Below are 10,050 nucleotides of genomic sequence, written 5' to 3' on the forward strand. Positions count from 1 at the left end.
TCACACCTATAGTTTGTTTGCTTTGGTCCGAATCAGTGTATGAGTTGCTACTTTGTTGTATTTTCTCTTTGGTTTGGTTTGGTTTCACACAGCAAAATTTCAAGCAAATCAAAATGCATCAACAAAAGCCATGTGGGAGTTGTCAGTCTGTTCATTAGTCAGAAATCTCATGGGGTTGGCAGGCGGAGAAAGGAGAGTTTGTTTTTCAGAAACGGCAGATAGGCTACAATATTTATAAAGGACTCGATTTTCCTTCTCGCCTTTGTAAAACAGAAAATAAAACTAATGTATGAACCATAGCACTAAGGGATACAAAGGTGTACTCATTCCACACAGGAGGGTGGATTAGGCTAGTAATGGTCTTTGAACATATTTTCTATCAGCAATAAAGTGTACTACTGTTATTGTTGCAATAAACAGCATCTCTCTCTCTCTCCTCACCCCTGTGGTGCTGAAAGACTCACAGCACCAGCTACTTTTCAACTGTTTCTTATTCTTATTATTCATATTCTTATTAATAAGAATAATGATGAATAAAAGCTAAATCAAGTGCTTTATAAATGTTGTATCTGCTGTTTCTGACCAAGAAAACTATATGTTTTTCATTTTTTTCACGTTGGTGCCCCCCAGAACGGCAAATTGGCTGGTGCCCCTGGGCACTCATTCAATGCGATATATGTATAATCCGGCCCAGATGTTGGGCTGTATACCAAGCCAAAATATGCAAGCAGAATGGCACTTTTGAACGCACTTCAAGGCAACGTCTGGAGAATAATGTGTTGCTTCACATTACGTGAAGAAGACATGCTGCCTTCAGTTGGCTGAAGAGGAGAAGGGAGCCTAATGCACAGCACAGCTGGCTACGGGAGCTGCTTTAATCTAAAAAATGTGCAATGCTTCCTGTAGTTGGGTCAGATCTTGGTCGGATAACGTTCATACCACAAATGAACCATATTAGTGTTTGTTTGCAACTGGACCGAGACCACCTCTTCAACAAGGTCTCAGTCCAGTTGTTTTGGTCCACACCCGAGTGCGATTGCTGTGTTCACACCTGCCTGAACGAACCACACCAAGGGAGTAAACTCTCCAGGTTTGAATTCAACCAAACTAAACAAGACAGGTGTGAAAGCACCCTTAATAGTCCCTGGGGATTTCTGAAAACACTATAACCACTGTATTATTTACGGTTGAACTTCATCATCCTGTAGGAATACCTCTGTATGTGTGTGTTAATGGCTTACTGATGTCTGATGTGTTTATATCTGTCATATCATCCATCTAGTGGCCATGATTGAGCTGCGTGAACTGGAGGAGAGCCAGGTCAGTGTAGAGTCGGTGCGAGGCTGGTGTGTGGAGGAGCAGGCGATGGAGATGGACATCGCCGTGCTACAGCAGGTAGAGGAGCTGGAGAGGAAGGTCACTGCAGCCAGCCTGCAGGTCAAGGTAAAATACTTTAATACTACACATTTTGTTAGTAGTGTAAATATGTCTAAACACGTTGAGTACTGTGGTAAGATGCCAAAAGACTCAACAGCTGATTTCCTCCCCCAGGGCTGGACATATCCAGATCCTCAGTCTGAGCGGGAGGATCTGGTGTATTACGAGCACAAGCCCCCCACCAAATCCGTGCCAGCATCAGCAAACGACTCCAAGGACAAGGACTCCAAGGACTCCAGGGATCACCCAGAGGAGCGGGGGGAGAAGGGCGGGGTGTTGCGTCACCCGGACAACCCACTGGACATAGCAGTGACACGTCTGGCTGATCTGGAGCGCAACATCGAGAGAAGGTACCTGAGGAGCCCCTTAGGTACCACCATTCAGATCAGGCTGGATAATGTGGGTACGGTCACTGTCCCTGCCCCCGCCCCATCCACTAGTGCTGACAGGGAAGGGTAGGTCATTTCTCCAACCAAAGCTCCCCACTCTCCCACTAAGACCCTTTCCTCTCTCTGTGTGTGCTTTACGTTTCCCATTTTACTCAAAAGGGAGGGTCTTTGCTGCTTTCGCAGCAGATTTTTGTGGTGGCTTGTTGCACTTTTGTTTGTTTCTTTGGTCTTGTGCATTTTTTTGGGGGTGGGGGGGGACTTAACTCCACTCCACTTAGTTTTGTTTCCTTTTCAGGCTTTTTTTTTTTACTGGTATTGTTTATTTTTCTGCAGCCATCTGCATGGTGTTGTGCATCAGTAACCTTGGTTATGGGCATACTCATGGCTCCCACTATACAGTATACACTTACACAGGTTCCACTCCTTCACTCTTTCTGCATGAATGTCCCCTTAACATGACAAAATCGGTGTGTACCTCTCCCCAGCGCCCTATACCCCCAAAATCCTCATGCCTGTCTCTGCACAGCTGGAGCTCTCTATGGTCTGCTGTCTTATTGGCGGCTGGTGGAACTGATACAGTTAACTGCTGTGTGTGTGTGTACGTGCCCACATATTCACACATATGTATGTATTTGTGTTTGTCATAACCTTCCCATCGTTCCTCATTATCTTCTCTCAGTGGTGAGGAGGAGGTGGCCCACGGGATGAAGGTGTGGAGGAAGGCCCTGACTGAAGTGCGTAGTGCTGCCCAGTTGGCCATGTGTATCCAGCAACTGCAAAAGTCTATCGCCTGGGAGCGGTCCATCATGAAAGTGGTGAGCAGCAGATAAAGTAGAACCACAGTCTCAGTGTATTTCAATGACGAAAAAAATAACTTTATTAGGGAAGTGTACTTGTGTTTTTAATGGATTTACTTGTTTTTTAGTACTGTCAGATGTGCAAGAAGGGGGATAACGAGGACCTCCTCCTGCTGTGTGATGGCTGTGACAAAGGCTGCCACACTTACTGTCACAAACCCAAAATCACTAGTATCCCAGAGGGAGACTGGTACTGCCCGGCCTGCATATCCAAGGTATCAAAGCATTTTATTATGCATTGTCAACTGTCCTCAATGACTCATTTGTAGAAAAATCAATCATGTAAAATCATTTTCTGCATATTTGTACTTGGGGAGTTTAGGAAAATATCCACACCACAGAAGGACTTTGCCAATGTTGGTTTCTGAAAGCAAGTACAGATGTATTTGTATTAAAGCTGCTGATGGATTATATTATGTGTCAATATTCAGTTTTTTAAAAGCGAACAATTTTCATTTTCATTAAAGAATTCTCTTCTGCGAGGATTTACACACAGGATACATTTCATCAAAACATTTATTTCCTGCAGCATGAACTCAACTTTTATACTTTTACGATTGTCATAAACTCTCCATTAATATTCATAGTGATTAAACTCTGAGAAGCTTGTGGGAAACAGATAAAGAAAATCAGATTTTATTGCAAGCTTTACAGACATTTTCATGTAGATGTGGTCAGGGTAGAATAATAATATTGGTGTTGTAAAATATGACAAATTGATTTAATATTTTAGAAAAGGCCAATATTAGTATGATAAATAGGTCTGACTTTACACTATACTATTAGTTTTAATTGTGCCAGACCTCAGGATATGCATTGTTTACTCTGCAGGCAAGCGGTCCATCTCCCAAAAACAAGAAGCCTCCAAGCAAACCAGTAGCATCCAGCGCAGGAGGTGGTAAGAAAGGCGGAGAGACGAAAAAGAACGGGAAGCAGGCTGGAAACGGGGAAGTGTCTGAGGATGACTCGGCCAGTGCCAGCAGCACACCCAAGAAAGGAGCTAAAGACAACAGCAGGAAGAGGAAAACAGAGGAGAGCTCACCTGCTCTGCCAGCAGCCAATCAGGAGGGCCCTGTGTGTGTGAAACGAGCCAAGACGGCAAGAGACAACAACAGGGACCTGGGATTATGCAGGTATGTGCCCCCAGCTTGCTCATACTTGTCTTTCTCTTGAATTCTCCATTTACTTAACACCCTTTTCTAAACAGTTGTACAGTAGCTGCCACCTACTCTATGACCTCAAAGTTGCAAGGAGCTGATGTGTTTTCACTTTATTATTATGTATATGTACAAATATATATATATATATATATATATATATATATATATATACACACACATATATATTGAAGTCTTGTTACACATCAAATTATTTTCTTCAAACCTGAAATGTATTTACCCCTCATGAAAGGCACAAGGTCAGCTACAAACCTGGTTTAATTTTGGTTAGTATCAGTTCAGATTCAGTGAATTTATTCAATGGAATATATAATTTTTGCAATTGTTAATAAAAGCCTACATCACATGCAAATCTTAAACCTGCAATAGCTCCTTTTTTGGCCACTCGGAGGAAGCAGAAACAATCTGTAAACACCACATTGATATATTACCACCTTTTAAGTCAGCTCTGTTCTGCTCTTCACCATCTCCTGAGGGTAATACCCGTCTCTTTAGCAGCTAAATGCTCCGACATGTGTTACGTGGGGCAGCGCAGGTGCACTTAAGTGCAGACACAGGCGAGGAGACAGGGATATGCTAGAAACAAGGTATTTATCAGGGAATGCAAGCCTGGGGAAGCTTAGAGGGGTAGCAGGGAACCTGGGGCTGAGGCAGACTGGGGCAAGGGGAGCAGATCTTGAGTGGAATCCGTTAGGGGAAAGCAGAATAGAACACGGGTCCAGCACAGCGCAGGGAAGCAGGGCTGATGAGACAGGGACCGGAGATCAGAGCAAACTGGACTGCAGGAAACAGGAGACGGGGTTAGACCAGAAAGACAGGCAACAACAAGATAACAGGATAAATGGCTTGAAATGTAGACTGACTGAACAGAGACTGTGATCTGGCGGTGTGTGACAGGGCTGAGTATAAGTAGTGGTTTTGATTATGGAAGAGATTGCAGCTGGTGGGGCTCTGCTCTGACTCCAGCACACCTGTCTCCACTCACACAATCACACGCACAGGGAGAGAGCAACAGGTAGGGAGACATAGGACTGAAGCAGGAACCGTGACACCATGTTCACCAGCTAATTGCTACCTGTGTCTGTTTGCTGTCTGGTGCCGGGCAGGTAGTTACTAGCAGGTTATTCACTGAAAACAGCTGCATGCTGCGGATGAAAATTATGTTGATGAGAGCGATGAGAATGAATTAAAACTGTAAAGTTGTAGGCAAGAAAACCAAAACAATTAGCAAACATGCTAAAAACAATCTGGTGATAATCTAGGTGATAACTTTCTGTGGGTTTGTTGCTGTTAGCAACCCCTTTCAGTATTCATGTGACCCATTGCAAACATAAAATATTGATTATAGCCACTTTAAAACTTCCCAGTGTGCGACAGTTTCTCTGTTTGATATCCAAGGACTCACAAATAAACTCTTGGTTTGTGTGTATTTGTGTTCGTACGCTCAACAGGGTACTCCTTGCAGAGCTGGAGCGACATCAGGATGCATGGCCTTTTCTCACACCTGTCAACCTGAAATCGGTCCCCGGCTACAGGAAGGTCATCAAGAAACCTATGGACTTCTCCACCATACGTGAGAAGCTTGTGAGCAGCCAGTGAGTTCCCATCTTCTCTGTTTTTTTTTTTACTGAAAGCTTTCAGGCCCATTGCACAGAATTTAAAGTGTTTCACAGGAAATAAGTTTTAGTTACTCCACAGTATGTCATGTATCAGCTGTTTTATGTAAAGTGTACGTTCTCATTTTAAGATTTTCTTTATATTTCAGGTATCAAAACCTGGAGACTTTCATCATCGATGTCAACTTGGTGTTTGATAACTGTGAAAAATTCAATGAAGACAATTCAGAGATTGGTCGAGCTGGTCATAACATGAGGAAGTTCTTTGAGAAGCGCTGGACTGAGCTTCTGAAACAAACAAACTAAACGTCTGTTCAGATTCTCCCCATAAACCCATTCTACTTTTCATATCGGGGCACCAGGTTTTATTTTTATTTTTTTATTTTTTTCGGGGGTGGCGAATGTGGCTTTGCAGGATGAAAGAAGTCAATTCCTTAATAAGGAACCCATGGTGTGCTAAGAGAGAGTTGTCACCTTGAAAAAAAAAAAAGTGAGGTGCGCTGGATTATTACAACAGGGATAAAAGCCCCAAAGAGTCCCAGAGCAATGGGGTGTCGTAGTGCAATACCATTCCCTGTCTCCGAACACTGCACTGAATGAATCCTCAACTGTCACTGATATGTCTGCGCTAGAATACTTTCCACTACTTGTAAATAGTTTTTTTGTTATTTAATCGTATTATAGTGAATGTATTTAATTTTGTAATAATTATTTATGAATCAAGGTCCACTTCATTTTCTATGAAAAGGAAGAATCAGCTGAACTGCTTTGAATTGAAAAGGAATGTGTCTTTGTGTTATAATTTTTCTCCCAAATATCAAACAAAGCCAAGAAAAGAAAAAAAAAAACTGTTTACACTGTTCAGTGCTTTGGGGCATCAGAGGACTTTATTCATTTGTTCAAACTGTAAAACTGCATTTATTTACAGGAACAGCAGAGGGACAGTTAGACAATGGTGATTCATGTGTATATACTGTTTATTAATGTCAATATTATGTCTTGTTTGGAACGATGTGTAAAAATTGTTTAAGAATATTAAGATATTGTTTATGCCTTAGAATGATTGTAGCATTCTATTTTAGTGAACGTGATGAAAACATTATCATAAATATTGTTTGTACAGTATATACATATCCTCTGCAAACACTGTGGTATCCTTAATCTTGGTAGTGCCTACCCTTCCAACAGGGGCATGTAGGGGATGTTACTGTTTTTAGTTTTCATTCTTATGACGACATTATTTTTTTATATGATTTTAATCCAACAAGGCCTCCAAAGCTGGACAGTGACACAGAAATCATTCCTCACCATAGAAGAAGAAGAAAAAAAAAAGGAACAACAAGCATTCAGTTATGCTTCCATGATGCATTTCCTCGTTATCTGCCACAATACAGAGGACCTAAGGCCATTTGTAACCACTGTGTTGAACCTTGCTGTGTGTTGTGGCCTGATGGAGGCAGCTAGATTTTTTTGTACCCAAGTCAAGAGTACTTGAAGTTACTTTATTTAAGATATTGTGGAATAAAAGTATCATTCTTTTGTAGGAGCTTTATTTTTCACTAGTGTGTGGCACGGACCTATTAAAAGGATGTTTTTCAACGTAAATGACTTTTGTTCTTTCAGTCTCATCTCACGCAACTACTTCAGAGTTAGGTTAATGGCAAGTCTGGAATTAAAACTCATTTATGTATTGACTGCATGCGGATAGACACCGCAAATACACTTTAAAAAGTAATTCTGGGGAACTTTTCCCACTAAATTAAATAGTTGCAAGATACAAATTTGTATTCAATGATTTAGATAAGCTTTTTAAATTCTAAACATTATCTTAATGAGTTGTGTTGACATGAAAATGTTAGTAATTACATCAATCTTATATTGTGTTTAACTTCAACTCAAATTTCTGCATTCATTGATTTAAAACAAAATTCAAGTTGTAATAGCGAACAAATGAAATTGGCTTGATTACTTAATTTCTCCCCACCTTGAGAGCAGGATTTCATCCCCCACCCACTTAAAAATAGACAGTTCAGACTGTATTAGAGGAGCTGTAGGCTGAAAAAATATCACACAGGGATACAGAGGACATTTTCATGGTGAGTATCATTTCATTTACAAACACATTTTACTAAAGCAATGTTCTCAATTATGATAAGACCAATAGTGGACTTGTGTACAGAAATTAGGCTACACCTGCCAACACACAACTTGATGGAATCTGTTATTTAGTCATATTTAGCAGTGTAATCTGGCCATCCTACCCTTTAGTTTAGTATAGCAAGTTTTATTTGTGAAATCTGCTCAGCTAAAGAGGGCTTTTCATTTGTGCAGTAGGGAGGAAAAACATGTTTCAATTTTTGTTAATACATGTAACGGTTAGCTACATTGTGTAATCTAAATTTAGCCACAGACACATTTTTTTTCCCACTTAAAAACTTGTGTTCATAATTATGGTAATTAAGAACATGATACTTGAACATTCCTTTTAAATATTGTGGAAAAACTAGTTGGACTAGTTTTGTTGAGTCAAAACATTTGTTTTTAGAGTGTACAAAGTGTAAAGTGGTTCACAAAGGCATGTTTGTCAAGATGTTATGTGTCAGTTAACAATCCAATACGTTACCATCAGATACCTTTTCCCAGCATTGCTAACATAGACTTGCTAAAAACAAAAATCTAAAACCTTAACGTCCAGCTGAGTGTAAGGATGGATTACAAAAACATAAATTTGAAAGTTTAAGCTTATTTACTCTTGTTATATTATGGGTTTTCATGTTGTTATGGAAGTAATACCAGCTCACAAAATAATACATTGTAAACTATGGATGACAAAGTTAAAACTCATTTTAAAAACAGTATTTTGTCACCAAACCAGCCTACCTCCAAGTACAGTGCAGAAGAAGGGAATTGAGCACAATAAATCTGCAAATAAAGGTTACAACTATATAAAATGGTGTACTATATAACAGTTAACATGCATCAAATCAGCAGTGGAAGAAGTATTTATACAATTTGCTTAGCAGCACCACACAAAAACATATTCCATAACAAGTACAAATCCTGCATTTGTAATTTTTCTTCGGTAATAGTACAGAAGTACTGGCAACAAAATGTACCTGAAGTATCAAAAGTACAAATTTTGCAGAATGGCCCATAACAGTTATTATATTATTGATAAATTAACATGTAAGCAGCACTTCAATGTTGTAGTTGGTCAAGGTGGAGCCAACTTCAGTTACTTTATATACATCATATTTTATAAACTGATCATATGTTTTGTCTGTAAAATCTGAAAAGTAAATATAGCTGTTAAATAATTGCTTTGGAGTAAAAAAAAAAAACGATATATCCCACTGAAGTATAAAGTAGAATAAAATACAAATACTCAAGCACAGAAGAACAAATAGATCAAAATTCTACGTAAGTGCAGTACTTGTGTTGAGTTATTTTCCACTGCTGCATAAAGTTGAACATAGTGTGTGAAAGGTCTCATGCTTCTTTATAAACAAGGTAACTTTGCTCAGGTGAGATGGTTGATTCACAGGTGGAGCATCGTATCATGTTAGGTCAGAACACACAAGTACAATATGTTGAAATGGAGCGATGAATCTCCATCTATGAATTCATCTGGAGGTGATGAATGACTCAAGGGTAATCATGCAAATATTAAACCTGCACAGTGATGAATTGCACCACAAGGAAAAACCCATTAGTTTTTATAAAAAAGTGTTTTAAGACAGACTTGAAAAATTGTGAACTTGTCCTTTAATTACAAAATATTACACTATAACCTGCTTAAAGTCTATGAAATCTGAGGCTAAAGTTAAAAGTCCTAACATGTGTTTCCAACCTTTTTGACTTTTGACGTCTTATAAAAAGCAGTGTGTAGTCAGGGTCACATTTCAGATGTCTCTGAGTTGTTAACAGCTCCACCAAATAGTGACTTTTCCCTCTAAACTTCTCACATGGTTTCATTTCAATAAATGTTCAAATGATCCAGTTTTTCACCAAAAATCAAAGATTAGAGAAAAAGTCCAAAAACTGAAAACAGATTTGTGTATCAGAACTTTGTTTTTTCTTCTTTCCTCTCTCATTAATCATCTCACGACCCCTCAAGTTTATCTGGTGACCCTTCAGAGGGGCCTGACCGCTAGGTTGGGAACCACTGGACTAAACTTGCTAACTGTATATAAAGTAGTTCAAACTAGCTCCACCTCGAGCTGCTACAACAATAACATGCTGCTTACACACTAATGCTTCAGTATTAATAGTATAATGATGTCATATATAATAATATATCAGTCAGAGGGACCAAACCAATACTTTTACTGCAATACTTTAAAGTACATTTTGCTGCTAATACTTTTAGTGATGCTGGTACTTAAGTAGAATTTTTCACATAGGACTTTTACTTGTAATGGAGTATTTTTATATTGCTGTATTGGTACTTTTACTTAAGTAAAGGATCTGAATATTTCTTCCACCACTGCAGAGTGGTTGACAGTCTTGGAATGATCAGGATGAGTGATGGAGAAGGATGTGAAACCAGATCTGTTATGTTTCATTTTGAATC

The 10,050-nt window shown here is 39.4% G+C and overlaps 1 protein-coding gene across 11 annotated transcripts in view; it reads left to right on the top strand.

Moving 5' to 3' along the window:
- baz2ba (bromodomain adjacent to zinc finger domain, 2Ba) overlaps positions 1 to 7,082 on the top strand; it is a 76,661-nt gene extending 69,579 nt beyond the window's left edge. For 7 of the 11 annotated variants that reach the window (XM_067585895.1, XM_067585883.1, XM_067585889.1 and 4 more), the window contains 7 exons: positions 1,283 to 1,443; positions 1,552 to 1,892; positions 2,506 to 2,641; positions 2,752 to 2,898; positions 3,515 to 3,816; positions 5,313 to 5,456; positions 5,627 to 7,082. In XM_067585895.1, coding sequence (XP_067441996.1) covers positions 1,283 to 1,443; positions 1,552 to 1,892; positions 2,506 to 2,641; positions 2,752 to 2,898; positions 3,515 to 3,816; positions 5,313 to 5,456; positions 5,627 to 5,783 — 1,388 coding nt within the window. In that variant the 3' untranslated portion in view covers positions 5,784 to 7,082. The remainder of the gene's footprint in view (positions 1 to 1,282; positions 1,444 to 1,551; positions 1,893 to 2,505; positions 2,642 to 2,751; positions 2,899 to 3,514; positions 3,817 to 5,312; positions 5,457 to 5,626) is intronic. The other 4 variants (XM_067585917.1, XM_067585945.1, XM_067585934.1 and 1 more) reach the window with 1 other exon arrangement.
- The last annotated feature ends 2,968 nt before the right edge of the window (positions 7,083 to 10,050 follow it).

This window comes from Thunnus thynnus, chromosome 1 (genome assembly GCF_963924715.1).
Source record: "Thunnus thynnus chromosome 1, fThuThy2.1, whole genome shotgun sequence".
Classification (NCBI taxonomy): domain Eukaryota; kingdom Metazoa; phylum Chordata; class Actinopteri; order Scombriformes; family Scombridae; genus Thunnus; species Thunnus thynnus.